Genomic DNA, 21668 nt, shown 5'->3' on the forward strand with positions numbered 1-21668 from the left:
CTGGTCTCCGGCATGCTTTACTTCTTCCTGCCCGGCAGGAAGTTTAAACAGTAGAGCGCCCTCTACTGTTTAAACTTCCTACCGGGCCGGAGGAACTGAAGCATGCCAGAGACCAGTGCGGACACGGAGCAGCGGTGACCGGGCGTAGACGTGCCGGCGGAGCAGGTAATGTATGCGGCTCTATTGCGTCGGTCGTCGGGCACTCGAACGCCGCTAGCGACGCGCTCCCTACCCGCGGGCGATCGACGCTAATTTTCCGCACGGAGCGATCGATGGGATCGGACGAAAAGAATCGAAATTCGGCGTGTAGCGCAAACGATTGGCAGCAGATTCGATCCCAGTGATCGAATCTGCTGTCGAAACGGCGGCAAATCGGGCTAGTGTATGACCACCTTTAGAAGTCGGAGAGTTAATGGCTTGTTTGCATAGAGATAACAACTGGAGTTTCTTAACTCTTCCTGTACTGGAAACAATTAGACTGATGTATCTGATCTTAATGTTTTATTTCTTAGCTGTACTACACATACAAATCATATCATAATTTTTTTTTCGCTTCAGTGTCTCTTTAAAGAGACACTGAAGCGAAAAAAATATATATGGTATTATGATTTGTATGTGTAGTACAGCTAAGAAATAAAACATTAAGATCAGATACATCAGTCTAATTGTTTCCAGTACAGGAAGCGTTAAGAAACTCCAGTTATCTCTATACAAAAAAGCCATTAAGCTCTAAGACTTTCAAAGTCGTGGAGAGGGCTGTTTTCTGACTTTTATTATCTCAACTGTTCGTTAAAGAGAGTCTGAAGCGAGAATAGATCTTGCTTCAGACCTCATAGCTAGCAGGGGCATGTGTGCCCCTGCTAAAACGCCGCTATCCCGCGGCTTAACGGGGGTCACTGTCCCCTCAAATCCCCTCCGTAACGCGGGGGAGCGCTTCCGCTTTGGGGCAGGGCTAACCGCCGCAGCCCTGCCCCACGCGCGTCTGTCAGCGCGTATCTCGGCCTCTCCCCCGCCCCTCTCAGTCTTCCTTCACTGAGAGGGGCGGGGGAGAGGCGGCGATGCGCGTCTATCAGACGCGCTGTGAGGCAGGGCTGCAGCCGTTAGCCCTGCCTCTAGGAAGGGCTAATCTGCGACCAAGAAGACGACCAAGGTTTGCGGGGGGTGGGTTGGGGGGTCAGGGACCCTCGTTCAGCCGCGGGATAGCGGCGTTTTAGCAGGGGCACACATGCCCCTGCTATATATGAGAGCTGAAGCGAGATTTAGTCTCGCTTCAGTGTCTCTAACTATTTACTTTTTCTCTGCCAGAGGAGAGGTCATTAGTTCACAGACTGCTCTGAAAGAATCATTTTGAATGCTGAGTGTTGTGTAAACTGCACATATTAGAGAATGATGCAATGTTAGAAAAAACACTATATACCTGAAAATAAAAATATGAGAATATTTTCTTTGCTGCTAATCTTCTAGTAATTATTCATAGTACACAACCAATTCATTATATCATTTTTTTTCCGCTTCAGTGTCTCTTTAAATATCTTTAAAGTATCTTTTAAATCTCATCTCAAAACTTGTATGTCTCATTAGGATGCAGATTCCTGCCTCATTACTTTGTAAGTGCAATCTCTGCATAGCAGTTTTGTTAATGCAGGATTGACTTTTGAATTACACACAGGGCACTGTTTAATGGGTTTAGCAGGGTCAGGTACATTAGTCGAAGCGCCCTGCAAAAAACACAAAACAATATTTTGTTCCACATAACTTAGCTTTAAAGCCCAATGCACAAATAGTTATATCTGCTTAAAGAGAGTCTGAAGCGAGAATAAATCTCGCTTCAGACCTCATAAATAGCAGGGGCATGTGTGCCCCTGCTAAAACGCCGTTATAGCGCGGCTTAACGGGGTCCCTTCACCCCCAAATCCCCCTCGATACACCGGGGGAGCGCTTCCTGGTTGGGGCAGGGCTAACCGCCGCAGCCCTGCCCCACGCGCGTCTGTCAGCGCGTATCTCCGCCTCTCCCCCGCCCCTCTCAGTCTTCCTTCACTGAGAGGGGTGGGGGAGAGGCGGCGATGCGCCGCTGACAGACGCGACTGGAGGCAGGGCTGCAGCCGTTAGCCCTGCCTCCAGGAAGAGACAGCCAGCGACTTTTTCACGACACACTTTTGCGGGGGGTGGGTTGGGGGTGAAGGGACCCCCGTTTAACCGCGGGATAGCGGCGTTTTAGCAGGGGCACACGTGCCCCTGCTATTTATGAGCTCTGAAGCGAGATTTATTCTCGCTTCAGAGTCTCTTTAAGGCTTATATGCTTATATCTGTTAATCAAGTAGTATAAACACTTTCAGCTTTCCTCCACAAAAAAATGCATGGAAAATGTAATTCATTTGCAGACTTTAAATGAGAATACAAAAAAGTCCTTAAATTAAATCCTCACAACTTATATTACTCTTTAACACAGTAGAAAAGTGTGAGCACATTGCTAAACAAGATGATGCATAATCTGTTTCACAAAGCAATGCCTTTGTGCAGCACAACATACCAAACAAATTGCTGCATGCGGAAAAAAGCGCTCCCACAAGAGTCACCACCGCAGCCCGGGTCCCAGCAGAGCAATCTTACCCGTCCTGGCTCCTGCTCTATCTCCGACATCCTTCCACGATGTGCCAGACGCTGGGACTCCGGACGGCCACTCCTCTTCACCCGGCAAACCGTTAGTAGCGTCACGCAACCCGGGAGTTCTCCCCGAGGTCGCGGCCGAGAGACTTCCGCAAACCGCCTCCGCCATGCGTATCTGTCGGACGCCACTATCGTGCCACTGCCTCCGCTTGGTGTGTTCTCAGAGCGGCCCCTCCTGAAGCGATGCCTATCCATCATCCAGGCCGACCAACAGGGCGCAATATCCCGCTGGAAGCAGCTACCCTAAGGCAACCCCACAGGTACTTCCAGGGACAGCAGATACTCTGTATCCAGAGAGCATGCTGCTCTGTGCCAACACATTCCCTAGTCACCCAGTCTCTCCGGGACAGCGAGCACATAGAGAGACCTGGTTCCTGGACCAGGAAATATCCAATACTGCCTGATCCTTGGTCCATGTTTAATTTAGAGACGCTGACGGATATTTCCTGTTCCTGGGTGGAGCCAAGTCTCACTGTGTACCTGTCCTGGAGTGTTACTGGAAAAAACATAATAAAATTACTTTTTTACAATACAGTATTTATTTATAAACGTTTTATTTAGCATTTCCCTATTATGACATATATAACAGGTGGCGACATCTTTAGTCCTGCAAGGACTGTGCACAGAACTCGCAGTAAAATGAACATTTTGCAAAGGGAGATACTGTTGGCAGTTAGAAGCAGCTATTATTTCCCACAATACAACAAGGTTCACAAACAGGAATTGTTAGGGCCATGGTCCTGACATCACAATGTAGGAGGGGTTTCACCACAATGTCAGTCATACAGACACCCTAGCTTTCTCAATGAAAAGGGGATATCAGTTCAATCATTGGTTACAGTGTCTCTGTTTTTATCCAGAAAAGTTGCTCTAATATGCTGGGGTCATCTCGGGTTCTTGATAGCCTGAAATATGTAGTGCCAAGAACTTGAAAAAGCTATGGAATAGACTTTGGAAAACAAACCCTTATAACTGGAAAAATTAAAGGGTGCTCAAATAATTTGCTTTATTTTATAATTAAATGAAATAAGGCATGTGTGCATGGACAAAAGTAATGGACTTAAGGGACACTGAGTTATGTATTAAAAAAGAAAAGCGGACTTACCTGGGGCTTTCCTCCAGACCACCTTAGCCCGCGGGTTTCCCAGAATTCTCCTGCTGGAATGCCATCACCACCACGGCCGGCGTAGGAGCCCTGCGCCTGTGCGGTTCTCTAAAGACTGAACCGCGCATGCGCAGGGCTCTTACGGCGACCATGACAGTCGCCAGACTTGAATGTCTCCAGATCAGAGACTAGTGCACATCTGATCATTTTCATTATGATGCGACGGCTATGCAGCGGGGTGATCACGCAAGACTTTACCCGAAGTTTGTACATTACAGGAGCCACCAGAGGGGCAGCGGGAGGATTAGGAGGATGTCAGGAAGCTCGCAGGCTACAGTGGGCTGGAGGAAGCCCCAGGTAAGTCCAGTTTTCTTTTTTAATACACAGCTCAAGGTCTCTAACTGCAAGGAATGCCCAGCGTTACTATAAGAACAGTAAACTTGTGATGTGAAGTGATGTACTTTTATTCTGTGCTTACCCTGTTCTATCACGAATGCAGCTAAAGAGCTACCACAGCGCTCAAATTCAGGATATTTAGACAACAGATCTCTATACTTCTCCTTTATTATAGAAGATATCTGTTCATGAATGAATGACCGCTTGTCTGGAAGAAAACCGTGAAAAATGAAAAACAAAAAAGATTAAATAAAACATATCAGCCATCTCTACTCAGACTAGAAATCTTCAAATAAAAAAAAAAAAAAAAGGACCATGTAGAAATGTAAATAACATATAAAAGTAGGGCTGTGGAGTCTGAGTAATTTTGGGTACCTGGAGTCGGAGGTTTCATAAACTGAGGAGTCGGATGATTTTTGTACCGACTCCACAGCCCTGTCTAAAAGTGCCCAAGACAAATCATTCTTCCTGCTAGATATATATTGCTGTAATGAAGAGAAAGAAGTTCACATACAAACTTTTCAGTCATGAGGGTTTTTTTCCTTGCCAAAAATTAAAGAAAAAACAGGTTTTATTTTTAAAGAATCACCAAATATACTTCCTGCTAAATGCACAAAGGTAAAAACTATTAACTCCTTTGAGATGGATGCCTCTGGTCCCTTTAAGGACCAGGGGCTTTTTTTCCCATTTCTTCCCTTCCCGATCACTGATTGGCTCAGTCAGTGCTGTCCAACTGGCGGCCCGCGGGCCGCATCCGGCCCGCCAGGCCTCCAGCTGCGGCCCGCTCGTCTCCCTGAGTTGCAGGCATGGCTTCCGCTATAGGCGCCATGCCTGCAATCTCAAACCGCGCACTTTCCCGTGTCCCCGCTGGCGCTGCCTTAGCTCAGACCTCACAGATCGCGGCGACTGAAGAGAGCAGAGTGCGCATGTGTAGTACCCGCATACACGGAATACTTCACATGCGGACGTGACATCATTAGTCACTTCCGCATGTGAAGTTCTTCCGCGCGGGTGCTATGCGCACTCTGCTCTCTTCAGTCGCCGCGATCTGTGAGGTCTGAGCTGAGGCAGCGCCAGCGGGGACACGGAGAGGACAGCGCTGATGCAGGCCAGCGGGGACACGGAGAGGACAGCGCTGATGCAGGCCAGCGGGGACACGGGAGAGGACAGCGCTGATGCAGGCCAGCGGGGACACGGGAGAGGACAGCGCTGATGCAGGCCAGCGGGGATACGGGAGAGGACAGCGCTGATGCAGGCCAGCGGGGACACGGGAGAGGACAGCGCTGATAAAAGGTAACGGGGACTGGACACCTCATTATCTAACTTGGGGGGCACCTGTCTCTATCTAACATGGGGGGCACCTGTCACTATCTAACTTGGGGGGCACCTGTCACTATCTAACTTGGGGGGCACCTGTCACTATCTAACTTGGGGGGCACCTGTCACTATCTAACTTGGGGGGCACCTGTCTCTATCTAACATGGGGGACACATGTCTCTAACTTGGGGGCACATGTCACTATCTAACTTGGGGGGCACATGTCACTATCTGGGGGGCACCTGTCACTATCTAACTTGGGGGGCACCTGTCTCTATCTAACATGGGGGGCACATGTCTCTAATTTGGGGGCACATGTCACTATATAGCTGGGGGGCACCTGTCACTATCTAACTTGGGGGGCATATGTCACTATCTAGCTGGGGGGGCACCTGTCACTATCTAACTTGGGGGGCACCTGTCTCTAACTTGGGGGGTACCTGTCACTATCTAACTGGGGGGCACCTGTCACTACCTCAGCTGGGGGGACACCTGTCACTATCTAACTGGGAGGCACCTGTCACTACCTCAGCTGGCGGGACACCTGTCACTATCTAACTGGGGGGCACCTGTCACTACCTCAGCTGGCCACACCACAGCATCACCGCCAGCCCGGCCACAGCATCACCGCAATGCCTTTCAGCCCACACATCATCCCTAATCCAGCCAAAAACAGTATAGCCAGGCACAGCAGCCAGTAGAGGAGAATTTAAAAGCCAGGTGAGAGGTGTCAACCATATTAAGGGGGCATTCTGCCTATTTATGTGAAATGCTGTCTATTTATGTGCCTCATGATTGCTGAATTTGTCTTCTTGGGTGCCTCATGATTTGTTGGGGGCATCATGATTGCTTAATTTGTCTTGTTGGGGGCCTCAAGATTGCTGAATGTGTCTTGTTGGGAGCCTCATGATTTGTTGGGGGCCTCATGATTGCTAAATTTGTCTTGTTGGGGGCATCATGATTGCTGAATGTATCTTGTTGGGGGCCTCATGATTGCTAACTGCGAGACTATGGGAAAAGCTGAATCATCATCATATGAGACAATAGCATTAAACCTACTTTTTTAGCTTTTTAAAATGGAAAATAAAACTGGGAGGTTCTAAAAAAAAATACATTTTTCAGGAGTAGGATGGATGAAATTGTTTATCTTCACAGTTTATTTTCAACTTGGATTTTCCATAATGTTCATGTATGAGTTAAAACGTTTGTATGTAGTTTAAATTGCTGTTGCCACTTTGCGATAAAGTGACTTTTGGGTTGCAGTTTGGGCACTCTGCCTCCAAAAGGTTTGCCACCACTGTCCTGATCTAATGTCCCACATTGCTAACTTCATGTAAATTTGTCTCCACCCGTGGCCACACCCACATTATGGTCCATGGCCACACCCATTTTTCGGCGCGGCGCGCTACGCAGAACGGAACCCTTGTTTTTCAGCGCGCGCAACTTCAATGACCTCTTGAATTGCATTTTGTGGGGATCTGCTTCCAATTGCATTGCATTTTGTGGAAAGTGCTGCCAACCTAATTGTCCTTTAATTGCATTTTTATTACTGCGGGGGGGGGGGGGGGGGGGGGGGGGGGGCTGCGGCTCCAGCAAGAATCTTCGGCCCTCCACCATGGGGTCAGAAAAAAAATGGCCCTCCATGCCCATGAAGTTGGACAGCACTGGGCTCAGTGATCAGGAGCCAGTGAAAACGGCTCCTGACCAATAGGAGGAAGCTCGGCTGTCACATGAGTTTACTTCCTCCAGGAACAACTATCAGTTTGGGACCGCAGTAAGCTATGGTATAGAATCTACACAGGTTCAGAGTTAGAAAGCCCATGATGCAGTGTAGATTCTACTTACTACAGTCCCAAACCAGTGAAAGCATACAAAAATTCACAAACATGCTGGTTTTATAAAATTTATCTATACAACATTGACCTAATAAGTTACAGACAAGATGGCTTGAGCCAGCACAAGGGGGTTCAGTGGAGGACCTTTGTTGACGTACCTATGAAATAGCTGCAGGGAGACTGGGGCGCAGGATACAGCAGATATACGGCATACCCTGCTCCTGCACAAGTCGCAGGGGCGCCAATTACCATTCCCCTCCAGGTCGACGTGTATGGTAGGGAATGATGTAATTCGGTTGTCAGCTATTGCTGGCAGCCGAATTACAGTGTTTTAAAAGTAACTTACGCTGTTATTACAACGCTCGCTTTGTTGTGGTGCACCTGCTCTATTTATTTAAATGTGATGTCAAACAGTGCCGTGCCAGAGCAGCAGGAGCAAAGATTACAAATCAATAGTACTGTATTTTTCGGACTATAAGACTCTCCGGACCATAAGACCATAGGTTTAGGGGACTAAAACCAGGGGAAAAAAAACAAAAAAACTAAACCTGGTGCAGGGGCGTCTCTTGGACCTCCCCCCCAATTATGTTCCCCTTGGGCTCTTGTGTCCTCCTCTGGTCCCCAAGTGCCCCCTCTCTGGTACCCGTGTCCTCCTGTGATCCCCTTGTGTCCTCCTTTGTCATCCTCTGGTCCCCCAGTGCCCCCCTCTGATCCCCTTGTGTCTTCCTCTGGTGTCCCAGTGTCCTCCCCTGGGTCCCAGTGATCCCCCGGTGTCCTACGCTTCCCCTGTGTGTGCCCTGTGTAGAGGCAATGCCCTGTGTGCCTGTCCTCTGCCCCGTGTCCTCCTCTGCCCTGTGTAGAGGCAATGCCCAGTTTGTCCGTTTTCCGTCCCATGACCCCTTTGATATCTTGTGCATAAAAAAAAAAAAAAAATTTACACTTACAGACGCAGTGCCCACCACTCCAGTCACGTAGTGTGGAAGTAGCTGCACTTAGAGAAGCAATGAAAGGCTTTACAGGAGCGATCGACGATTCAGGCGGGGGAGGCACTGTCCTATGTCCACCAATCACGTTTGCACACTGCTCTACCTCATTGGAACTGCTGGTCCCGCTGTCAAGACCAGTGGTTCCAATAAGAGAAGGGAACAGAGCACTGTTCAGACGTGATTGGTGGACCTAGGACAGCGGCCCCCGCCTGATTTGTCGAATCGGTCCTGTGAAGCCTTTAATTGCTTTTCTAAGTGCGGCTATTTCCGCACAACATGACTAGACCAGCGGGTACCGAGTCTTTGTGAGTAATTTTTTTTTCTTGCGCAAAAGAACAAAGGGGACACGGGGCAGAGGACGGACACCTAAGGGCATTGCCTCTCTATGTGCAGCTACTTGACTGTAGAGGCGGGCATGGGGCGGAAGACAGACACACGCATTGCCTACCTCTCTAAGTGCAGCTACTTTCACACAACCTGAAGGGGACTCCTGGGGCAGAGGGGACACACACAAAGTAGGAGGAGGACACAGGGGGATCCACAAAAAGGACACATCCGGACTATAAGACGCACTAACTTTTTCTCCCCACTTTTGTGTGTCTTATAGTCCGAAAAATACGGTAATTAACACTTTCAGAGTGGAGGATAAATGCTGAACTTCATTAGGCAAAATTTTGAGACTCTGGTCCATCTGCAATTAACTTCTTCTGAGATATCTCCTAGGAGATAATTTTCATCTTCTCTTTAAAATAATTTTCCAGCATATTACAATTGAAAAAAGTACACAAAAGTTAGAATAAAAATATCAAAATAAATTTTGAGCATTTTGATAAGGTGCGAAAATATCACTTAGGAAAAAAGTGAATTGCATATGGGCAGTTATACTTTTGTGGTAGGGGACAAAAGGGCCTGGTGTTTTTGTGTTAGAGTTTGGGTGCATACACAGATCCAATTCTGAAAGTTCAAATTTATTACATCCATGTATGAGAACTTACCTATACAATCGGTTTACAGCATTTAAAATCTGTTGAGCCTCATGCTACATAAAAGTGGTAATATTGGTCAATTAAACTTGGATAAGTGTACCTATTCTGACAGCATCAAACCCCCCCCCCCCCCCCCCCCCCAAAAAAAAAAACACAAAAAAACTCACCAACGCGTGCTCTTGTATTGCCTGAAGCCTGGGCTGGCAGTACTAGATCCACAGGTAACAGTGGTGGACCTCCAGCAGTTTTCTTCTCTAAAAGCTGAACTATAAAATGTTACATTTTAAGTAATCGGTCATCAAGTCCCTTGCTTTTAAAAGAACCTATTATTATTATTGTTCGGATTAAATCTATTTGAGGTAAAGTAGAACCAAAGTAAAAAAACAAAACAAAAAAACCCAACGACAATCCATTATGTACATAGATCTTCATAACCAAAACTGATCACATAAAATAATGGTGAAATGAGAACCAATTGAAGCAGAAATGTAAGCTAAAGCAAAATTAGCTCTTACACAACACGCCATGAAAAGTTTTCATACCATGTATAAATGCTGTAATAATCAACTGCACCGAGTTGTGTATTTACAGTGCATCCGTTAAGTAGTCACACGCATCACTTTTTTCACATTTTATGTTATAGCCTTATTCCAAAATGGATTAAATTCGTTTTTTTCTTCCTTAGAATTCTACACACACACACACACACACACACACCACAATAACCTTAAACATTTTTACTTGAGGTTTTGACAAAATTAGAAAAAAAAAAAAAAAAAAAAAAAAAAAAAAAGGGGGAAAGCACATGTACATAAGTATTTACAGCCTAAAGCTACGTACAGACATGCGATAACGATCGTTCGTAAGCAACGACGAACGATCAATTAAGGAGAGAAATGAAAAGGTCGTTAGTAAAGAGGTGTTGAAAGTGGGAAACGATCAGATCGTTTCCGAACGAACGATGCGGAAGTGACGAAGGTATGATACAGCGCATCTAGTATGCTAAACGTTATTCAGATCAATGAACCCGGAACGAACGTCATTGTTAATGGCCAGTAGGAAAGAGGAAGTTGCGTACATATATATATATATATATATATATATATATATATATATATATATATATATATATATATATATATATATATATATATATATATATATATATATATATATATATATATATATATATATATATATATATATATATATATATATATATATATATATATATATATATACACACACAGGGAGAGAGAGATATAGATAGATATATCTCTATCTATGTCAACATATATCTATATATCTCTATACATCTATCTACATCTATATATATATATATATATATATATATATATATATATATATATATATATATATATATATATATATATATATATATATATATCTATATACATCTCTCTGTCTCTCTCTCTCTGTCTGCGCATGTACGGTACTTAACGAACGATCGTTTTTGTAACGATCAGCATACACACGTACTTTTGCTAACGATCGTCGTTACAAAAAATCCGCCAGGACGGATTTCCAGTTTGCAACGACTTCAGTCGCTGATCGTTACCCTTAACGATCGTTAGCGGTTATTTTGTAACGATCGTCGTTATAAACGATCGTTAGTCGTTCGTTACCAACGACTTTAGTCGCATGTCTGTATGCCCCTTAATGCTACATACACACTTGAGATAAAAGTCTTTGGAAAAGGAAAGATCAGACCAATTTTACCCCATTCCATGTAGTATGAGAGCCATACACAGTCTATTCTATTGAGTTGAACTCTCCATCAGATGAAAATCTTTGCAAGATGCTGTACACAAATATGCTGTACACATTCAACAGATCAGTATCTGCAAAAGATCTGTTCCTGCAAAAGGCATTCAGGTCTAGTGCACACCAGAGTTTTTCTGAGCGTTTTGAGTTTTTAAATCTGCTGCTAATGTTATCCTATGTGTCTGTGCCCACTGGAGCAATGAGGTTTTGTAAAAAAAACCCATAGCATTACATTGGGAAGAGCTTTTGAAACCTCTAAAAGCTCTTCCCAATGTAATGCTATGTTTTTTTTTTTTACAAAACCTCATTGCTCCAGTGTGCACAGACACATAGGATAACATTATCAGCAGATTTAAAACTCAAAACGCTCAGAAAAAAACTCCTCTGGTGTGCACCAGGCCTCATAGTCTATGATATCTGCAGATCCTCATGCACACCTTGTTTAACAGACATTTATCTGCATATCTGACAATCATCTGCAGATCTGAAGATCCATCCTGGCGGATCTGATCTGCAGATAAATGTCTGTTAAACAAGGTGTGTATGAGGATCTGCAGAGATCATAGACTATGAATGCATTTTGCAGGAACAGATCTTTTGCAGGAACTGATCTTTTGCAGATACTGATCTGTTGAATGTGTACAGCATCTTTGTGTGCAGCATCTTGCAAAGATTTTTATCTCATGGGGAGTTCAGCTCAATAGAATAGACTTACATGGAATGGGGTAAAATTGGTCTGTGATCTTGCTTTTTCCAAAGACTTATCTCAAGTGTGTATGTAGCCTTAGCTATGAAGCTCAAACATGAGCTTAGGTGCATCCCATTTCCCCTGATCATGCTGGAGATGTTTCTGCAGCTTAATTGAGTCTACCTGTAGTACATTTAGTTGATTGGACATGATTTGGAAAGGCACACACCTGTCTATATAAAGGTCCCACAGTTGACATTTCATGACAGAGCACAAACCAAGCATAAAGTCAAAGGAATTCTATGCAGATCTCAGAGATAGGATTTTATCGAGGTACAAATCTGGTGAAGATTCCCCCAAAATCTCTGCTGCTTTGAAGGTCCCAATGAGCACAGTGGCCCCCTCATCACCTGTAAGAGGAACTTCAGAACCACCAAGACTCTTACTAAAGCTGGCTGGCCATCTAAACTGAGCAAATGGGGGAGGTGACCACTAGAGTTGGGCCGAACGGTTCGCCTGCGAACGGTTCCATGCGAACTTCAGTGGTTCGCGTTCGCGTCCCGCAGGCGAACCTTTGCGGAAGTTCGGTTCGCCCCATAATGCACATGGAGGGTCAACTTTGACCCTCTACATCACAGTCAGCAGGCCCAGTGTAGCCAATTAGGCTACACTAGCCCCTGGAGCCCCACCCCCCCTTATATAAGGCAGGCAGCGGCGGCCATTAAGGCCACTCGTGTGCCTGCATTAGTCAGAGTAGGGCGAGCTGCTGCAGACTGTCTCTCAGGGAAAGATTAGTTAGGCTTAGCTTGTTCCTGTCTGGCTGCATACCTGTTCTGTGAACCCACCACTGCATACCTGTGCTGTGAACCCACCACTGCATACCTGTGCTGTGAACCCACCACTGCATACCTGTGCTGTGAACCCACCACTGCATACCTGTTCTGTTCAGTGGACCCGCCACTGTATACCTGTTCATTGAACCCACCACTGCATACCTGTGCTGTGAACCCACCACTGCATACCTGTGCTGTGAACCCACCACTGCATACCTGTGCTGTGAACCCACCACTGCATACCTGTTCTGTTCAGTGGACCCGCCACTGTATACCTGTTCTGTTTAGTGAACCCGCCACTGCATACCTGTTCTGTTCAGTGAACCCACCGCATCAGTGCGCATACCTGTTCTGTTCAGTGGACCCGCCACTGCATACCTGTTCTGTTTAGTGAACAGCCACTGTATACCTGTTCTGTTTAGTGAACCGCCACTGTATACCTGTTCTGTTTAGTGAACCCGCCACTGCATACCTGTTCTGTTCAGTGGACCCGCCACTGCATACCTGTTCTGTTCAGTGGACCCGCCACTGCATACCTGTTCTGTTCAGTGGACCCGCCACTGCATACCTGTTCTGTTCAGTGGACCCACCGCATCAGTGCGCATACCTGTGAACAGCGATGAGGAACCCTTGAACTACTGGGTGCGCAGGCTTGACCTGTGGCCAGAGCTGTCTTAATTTGCCATCCAACTTCTCTCCTGCCCTGCCGCAAGCGTCCTCTCAGAAAGGACCTTCAGCGCAGCTGGAGGCATTGTCACAGAGAAGAGAAGTCGCCTAAGTCACAAAAGTGTTAAGTACCTCACCTTTATCAAAATGAATGAGGCATGGATCCCGGAGGGCTGCTGCCCGCCCCAAGACTAAGTCAGTCCCCGCACATACAGCATCTCTGCCTGCACGCCGTGTGACTGGCTGCCTGGCCTGCCCCAAAAAGACTAAGTCGCTCCCAGTCCCTCCACACAGCATGTCTGCCTGCAGGCCGCTTGACTACCTTCTCCGCCACCACCAACAGGGTCCGGGACTCCAGGCGGATTGCTGAATTTTTTAGGCCGCTGCTAGCAGCGGCCGCTGTAATAATTTTTCGGGTGCGTGTACATGACTGCCTAATTTTTCTGGCTGCACTGCGGGCAGCTGCAACAACAAAAGAAAAGGCATGTACATGCGCCCATTCCCCTTCGTGATCATTACCTTGCCGTGGTGAAGGGGCTTGCGTATCACAATGGAGCAATGACCGGCGCCTAGATGAGTGTCTCGGGGGGCACACCCACGATAATAAGGTCGTTGCCTCATTGTGGTCAGACCAAATTTGATCAGCTGGACAGTCACTGTTCTGTCATTCAGCTACATCAGCCAGATGACCATATGGGCTGTAAAGCCACCAAAACCTGCACTCTCGCCATGGTGCGCACCAGTAAAGCACGGCCGTCACTACACAAACAGCTGTTTGCGGTGCGTTACACGATGAGTTTGGTGTGTCAGTGTGAAGCAGTACCTTAATTACACTACCTGATTGATGTATACACATGCAAGATGTTTGAAAGCACTTTAGGCCTGTCATTTAGCATTCAATGTGATTTCTGCCCTTAAAACGCTGCTTTGCGTCAAATCCAGATTTTTCCCGGGGACTTTTGGCATGTATCCCACTCCGCCATCCCCCCCTCCAGGTGTTAGACCCCTTGAAACATCTTTTCCATCACTTTTGTGGCCAGCATAATTATTTTTTTTTTCAAAGTTCGCATCCCCATTGAAGTCTATTGCGGTTCGCGAACTTTAACGCGAACCGAACCTTTCGCGAAAGTTCGCGAACCCGGTTCGCGAACCGAAAATCGGAGGTTCGGCCCAACTCTAGTGACCACTTAGTAAAAGGCACATGGCAGTCTGCCTGGAGTTTGCCAAAAGGCACCTGAAGGGATCAGACCATGAGAAACAAAATTCTCTGGTCTGATAAGACAAAGATTGAACTCTTTGGTGCCAGGCATCACATTTGGAGGAAACCAGGCACCGCTCATCACCAGACCAATACCATATATACAGTGAAGCATGGTGGTGGCAGCATCATGCTGGAGGATGTTTTTCAGTGGCAGAAAGTGGGAGACTAGTAAGGATAAAGGGAATGATGACTGCAGCAATGTAGAGACACACTGGATGAAAACCAGCTCCAAAGCCCTTAAAAAAAAAAAAAAATCAGACTGGGGCAATGGTTCGTTTTGCAGCAGAACAACCCTAAGCACACAGTCAAGATATCAAAGAAGTGGCCATGCCACAGCCCAGATCTTAAAAATGGCTGTGCACGGACGCTTCCCATCCAACCTGATCGAGCGTGAGAGGTGCTGCAAAGAGGAATGGGCGAAACTGCCAAAGGATAGGTGTGCCGAGCTTGTGGCATCATATTCAAAAATACTTGACACGAAGGGCCGAAAATGCCCTTAGTGTGAATGAGCCCTCAGTGTGCGGAGTTATTTTCAATCGTATTCTTGAAGCAAGCCTGTAGTGAATAATGGATGTTTATATAATGTGCACTCAGCCCCCCCGTGGTTAATATTTTCTATGTTCTCTGTAATGAATACATTTTTTGCTATGCCCTGTACTACTCATTTATACAATATTTACATACATACATACATACATAGTTTTTTTTTTTAAATAATAGACAAGAGGATGATTACCTTGTGACTCAGACTCCTCGTACTGAAGAAGTTCATCTAAAGCTAGTGAAGCAGCATTTGTTTTCGCCTCCTTTTTGTTGTGTCCCATTCCAGTTTTATACTCTATTCCATCAACAACAGCACAAAATGCAAAATAAGCCCCAAACACATTTCCTAGAGGTTCAAAATAGAAAAGAATGATAAAGAAAAAACAAAATACAAAAACACAACACTCATACAGATATATTAGGTTTAACAACTATATTGCAGGAGGCTAAACGATTGAAGACGTTTACACATCAAAACTGTTCAATTGACTTCTTATCAGCTTTTTGAACAATAGCAAAATACATTTTTTAGTTGTTTCACAACAAGAGTTGTTCAACAATTGTGCTGCATAAAAGACCGCTGTTGAGTGTGTGTATGGGGCTATACATAAACTCAACAAAGTCTTTTAAATATACGATTAACAACTTAAAGAAGTTGACAACTTTTGTCAAGTAAAAGATGTGCAAATAAGAAGGCGTTATCACTGATAAGAAGCGACCAACGACTGCTAAGACGCAGCTCAAGTCAATCCAACTGTTGGACTGACTTGAGCTGCATCTTATCAGTCGTTGGTCACCTCTTATCAGTGATAATGTCTCGTTTGCACGTCTTTTACTTGACAAAGGTTGTCCAACTTCAAGTTTTTTGATAAACGTGCATTTAAAAGCATTTTGTTGAGCGTGTGTATGAGCCTTAACACTGAGTTTACTGGAACATCACTACTACTACAAACACAGTTTGTTTTTTATATGGAACCTTGTTTAAGGCCAAGAAGTTTTTTGTTAAATATTATATGGTTGGGGAAACTTTCCCACATTCAGTAAAAGTTCAGCTATTGGGTATATAAACACTGTAGCATGGAATGGACTCTGCCCTAGTGTAACTTGACATGGTGTGCATTAGTGCCATAACCTGCAGACACAAAATGTACAGTCCCGGCCAAAAGTTTTGAGACTGTCAAAAATATTAGTTTTCACAAAGTTTGTTGCTGAAGTGCTTTTAGATCTTTGTTTCAGTTGTTTACAGGTATGTGATGTACTGAAATATAATTATAAGCACTTCATTCAGCGTTTATTGACAATTACATGAGATTTATGCAATGAGTCAGTTTTTGCAGTGTTGGCCCTTTTTTTTCCAGGACCTCTGCAATTCGACTGGGCATGCTCTCAATCGACTTCTGGGCCAAATCCTGATTTATAGCAACCCATTCTTTCATAATCACTTCTTTGAGTTTCTCATAATTAGTTTTTTGTTTGTCCAACCACCTCGAGTAATGACCACAAGTTCTCAATGGGGTTAAGATCTGGGGAGTTTCCAGGCCGTGGACGCAAAATTTCAATGTTTTGGTCCCCGAGCCACTTAGTTATCACTTTTGCCTTATGACACGGTGCACAGCCGTGCTGGAAGATGCATTGTTCTTCACCAAACTGTTGTTGGATTGTTGGAAGAAGTTGCTGTTGGAGGGTGTTTTGGTACCATTCTTTATTCATGGCTGTGTTTTTGGCAAAATGGTGAGTGAGCCCACTCCCTTAGATGAGAAGCAACCCCACACATGAATGGTCTCAGGATGCTTTACTGTTGGCATGGCACAGGACTGATGGTAGCACTCACCTTTTCTTCTCCTGATGAGCCTTTTTACAGATGCCCCACACAATCAGAAAGGGGCTTCATCAGAGAATATAACTTTGCCCCAGTCCTCAGCAGTCCATTCACCATACTTTCTGCAAAGACCAATCTGTCCCTGATGGGTTTTTTTGGGGAGGTAAGTGGCTTCTTTGCTGCCCTTCTTGACACCAGGCCATCTTCCAAAAGTCTTCGCCTCTCTGTGCGTGCAGATGAGCTCACATCTGCCATTCCTGAGCAACCTCCGCACTGGTTGCACTCCAATCCCGCAGCTGAATCCTTTTTAGGAGACGATCCTGGTGCTTGCTGGACTTTCTTTGATGCCCTGAAGCCTTCTTAACCACCCCAGCGGTATGGACAGAAATGTCCATCCATAAAAACATGTAATGAACAGTATAAAAGTGCATACACATCAATACTCTCCTGCACTGTATACTAGACCCTTGCTTGACACATTTTGGCAAGTTACAGGAAAAAAAAAAGTTTTAAAAATAAATTGTATCACTTTTTGCAAAGAAATCCTGGGAAAATTGAACGCTGGGGAGGTTAAGAATTGAACCTCTTTCCTTGAAGTTCTTGAAGATCCTATAAATTGTTGATTTAGGTGCAATCTGATGCTTCATACACATTTGAGATAAAAGTCTTTGGAAAAGGCAAGATCACAGACCAATTTTACCCCCTTCCATGTAGTATGAGAGCCATACTGTACCTACACAGTCTATTCTATGGAGCTGCACTCCCCATCAGATTAAATCTTTGCAAGATGCTGCACACAAAGATGCCCGTACACACTCAAAAGATCATTCTCTGCAAAAGATCTGTTCCTGCAAAATATCCATTCCTGCAAAATGCATTCATAGTCTATGAGATCTGCAGATCATCATACACACCTTGTTTAACAGACTTCATCTGCATATCTGGCAATCATCTGCAGATCTAAAAATCCATCCTGGTGGATCTGATCTGCAGATGATTGTCTGTTAAACAAGGTGTGTATTATGATCTGCAGATCTCAGACTATGAATGCATTTTGCAGGAATGGATCTTTTGCAGGAACAGATCTTTTGCAGAGAATGATCTTTTGAGTGTGTACGGGCATCTTTGTGTGCAGCATCTTGCAAATATTTAATCTGATGGGGAGTGCAGCTCCATAGAATAGACTGTGTAGAGTATGGCTCTCATACTACATGGAAGGGGGTAAAATTGGTCTGTGATCTTGCCTTTTCCAAAGACTTTTATCTAAAGTGTGTATGAAGCATGAGTAGCCACAATATCCTTGCCTGTGAAGCCATTTTTATGCAACGGAATGATGGCTGCATGCGTTTTTTTGCTGGTCACCATGGTTGACAATGGAAGATCAACAATTTCAAGCATCACCCTCCATTTGACATGTCAAGTCTGCCATTCTAACCAAATCAGCCTGACATAATGATCTCCAGCCTTGTGCTCGTCAAAATTCTCACCCAAGTTAACAAGACTATTACTGAAATGATCTCAGCAGGTCCTTTAAAGAAAACCTGTACTGAGAAAAACCTTCCCTGGGGGGTACTCACCTGGGGTGGGGGAAGCCTCCGGATCCTATTGAGGCTTCCCCCGTCCTCTTCGGTCCCACGGCGATGGAGATCAAGCTCCCCGAACAGCGGGGATGTAATTATTTACCTTTCCGGCTCCAGTGCAGGCGCAGTATCGGCTCGCCTCGGAGATGGGCGGAAATAGCCAAATGCTGTCGGGCCGCTCTACTGCACAGGCGCAAGTCTCCAGTGCAGTAGAGCAGACCAGACGGAGATCGGCTATTTTTGCCTATCTCCGTGCGGAAAGCCATAACAGCACCCCCGCTGGAGCCAGGTAAGGTAAATAAATCAGTGCTTATCAGAGCTTGTCAAGGGAGGATTCTGGGACACTTCGGGGGAGCCTACGCTGGACTGCCTGCAGCTACAGAGGAGGGGGGGGGGGAAGCCTCATTGGGACCCTGAGGCTTCCCCCTGCCGAGGCGCGAGTACCCCCCAGGGGAACTTTTTTTTTTGTTACAGGGTCTCTAATGAAAGCAATGAAATGCAGTGGAAAGGTTTTTTTGGGGTTCAGTAAATTTTCATGGCAAAGAAGGACTATGCAATTCATCTGAACGCTCTTCATAACATTCTGGAGTATATGCAAATTGCTATTCTAAAAACTTAAGCACCAACTTTTCTAATTTCCATTTTATTTTTGACAGTCTCAAAATGTTTGGCCAGGACTGTATTTGTCACAGTTTACATGGTAAAGTGTGAGAGAAAGATGGCACTAAGGTCAGCGCCTGCATTTTCTGCAGACAATTTTTTTTTTATTACCATGGGCTGTCACATCTGGTGCCCATGCATGCAGGAAAGCCATGTGCAATCCCCAGCCCCACTCCCCCAGAGTGAACCCAGCCTTAAAAATCCAGTTTTAATAGAACAATAGATTGAAGAAGCTTCCATTTGCTCCTCTTTTGCTAAAGGATCTGAGGCACAGGAAGGGAGATTTTTTTTTTATTGAAGAATTGTGCACTAGATTTCTGATCATTTGGTAATTATAGGGGAACTGACTGCTCTAAAATATGTACAAAATGTTTAATATTTATGTACACCTGGCAAATATACCATTTTAGGTAAGAGAAGCACCAATGACTAAGGACCTTAGGGACTGAAACTCATTGGCATTTGTAACAGTCTGTGCAATAATTAACATTATGTATTCGTTTTATCATTCTGAATAGAGCTCTAAAGTTGGTGTAAACTGATCTTTTAGCCCTACGTTGGGATGATCTTACCTCCCATGTGACAAGTTCACATCACAAAAAAAAAAAAAAAAAAAATTTGTTCACCTACCTATAGTTACGGTCTCTTTCAGCTCCACTTCCATTCGCTGCATTTGTGCAAACTGATGTAGAGCAGATACTGAATTAATCTCTCCTCGTCTGTATTTTATAATGAATTCTTTAGGAACCTTTTTAGGAGCCAAAGAGGACACAGGTGGAGGCTGAACAACTTTGGATAAAAATGGCTCAGGAAAATTTCCTACAGAAAATGGACAATCACAATTAGCTGAAAGGCAAATTATGGCATCAAACAAGGATCTTGTTAAAGCAACTGCATATTCCAATGCCTCTCATTTGGGAGTATGCTGATTAACCACTGGGACCAGACAGCTATGGCCCCTTTAAAGAGAATCTGTACTCTAATATTCTTACACTAAAAAGCATACCATTCTATTCATTTTCTCCTGTGCCCCTCTGTGCTGTTTCTGCCACTCTCTGCTGCAATCCTGGCTTGTAATTAACAGTTTTAGGCAGTGTTTACAAACAAACTAACCAGCTTCTAATAGGCTCAGCTAAGCATAGTGTGTGAGTCATTCAGAGTGTGCAGGGGGCCTGCAGAGGGTGTGTATCGCTTCTACCAATCACAAGCAGCCCTGCACATTCCACACAATCAAGCCTTAGCCCGACAAACAGGACAGAGGAAAGATACATTGATTTATTACAAAGACAGTGCAGTTAGGAAAGACTGCAGTAAGCCAGAGCAGATTAGAACAGGCATAGGAACTTATAGGATAGAAGAACTAAGGCTGAAAAATTTGTTACAGAGTCTCTAAGACCACAGTCATTGCCCCTTTAAGACATGTGATTGCCTTATAGGAATCAGGAGCCAATGAAATTAGTTCCTGCCCAATATACGGCAGCTCTGCTGTCAGCATGACAGTAGAGTGAGCAGGTACAGCGACACACTTAGCAGCTGCAACAGCGAACAGACAGCACGGTGGTGGCGATTGAAATACACGCCCTGGCAGGATTAAGCAACCACAAACAGGGTGTAGATTTCAATAACCGCTTTCCAGAAGCGGTTAAATGAGTACTGTAGGGGGCTCGTAGGAGGAAGAAGAAAAAAAAAAGTGGACATCCTGTGCCTGCGCAGCCACTCGCCGATGCTCCGGTCCCTGCCACCGATAACGTCCAGAATTTGCGACTTTAAAGTCGCAAATCCACTGCACCTTACAACTCCTGTGCAGCCTTGACCTCCGGCGCAGGCCGTACAGCGCCTGTGCAGTACTCTCCTGGTGATGTCAGTGGAAGCGAGGACAAGGCTGCGCAGGCGCAGTGGATTTGTGACTTTAAAGTTGCAAATTCCGTAAGTTAACGGTGGCGGGGCCCCAGGCAAGTTAGACTTTTTCCTACGAGCCCCCTACAGCAGAGTTCCCCAACCCTGTCCTCAAGGCTCACCAACAGTACATGTTTAGCAGAAAAACCACAAACATGCACAGGTGAGGTAATTAGTGTCTCAGCAGTGCTGATTAATTACCTCTGTGGTTTTCCACAAAACATCTACTGCTGGTGGGCCTGGAGTATAGGGTTGGGGAACACTGACCTACAGTTCTCCTTTAACCACTTCCCGACCGCCTAACGCACAGAGGCGGCCGGGAAGTGGAGCCCTGAAGGACCGGCTCACCCACAGAGGCGGCGGTCCTAAGGGCATGGGCGGAGCGATCGCGTCATCCGTGACGCGATCCTCCACCGGCGCCTGTCACCACTCGCTCGCCGCAACATCCCGCCGGCTATACGGAAGCGCCGGCGGGATGTTAACCCCGCGATCGCCGCATACAAAGTGTATAATACACTTTGTAATGTTTACAAAGTGTATTATACAGGCTGCCTCCTGCCCTGGTGGTCCCAGTGTCCGAGGGACCACCAGGGCAGGCTGCAGCCACCCTAGTCTGCACCCAAGCACACTGATTCCCCCCCCGCC

General features: G+C 45.5%; 1 protein-coding gene across 5 annotated transcripts in view; it reads right to left on the minus strand.

Annotated features, from left to right (window-relative positions):
• Window positions 1-21668, minus strand: part of ADAD1 (adenosine deaminase domain containing 1) — a 97291-nt gene that overhangs the window by 37194 nt on the left and 38429 nt on the right. For 4 of the 5 annotated variants that reach the window (XM_068280227.1, XM_068280236.1, XM_068280246.1 and 1 more), the window contains 4 exons: window positions 19758-19946; window positions 15262-15414; window positions 9460-9558; window positions 4251-4376 (listed from right to left, as the gene is read on the minus strand). In XM_068280227.1, coding sequence (XP_068136328.1) covers window positions 4251-4376; window positions 9460-9558; window positions 15262-15414; window positions 19758-19946 — 567 coding nt within the window. The remainder of the gene's footprint in view (window positions 1-4250; window positions 4377-9459; window positions 9559-15261; window positions 15415-19757; window positions 19947-21668) is intronic. The other variant, XM_068280262.1, reaches the window with a different exon arrangement.

Source organism: Hyperolius riggenbachi, chromosome 1 (genome assembly GCF_040937935.1).
Source record: "Hyperolius riggenbachi isolate aHypRig1 chromosome 1, aHypRig1.pri, whole genome shotgun sequence".
NCBI lineage: Eukaryota > Metazoa > Chordata > Amphibia > Anura > Hyperoliidae > Hyperolius > Hyperolius riggenbachi.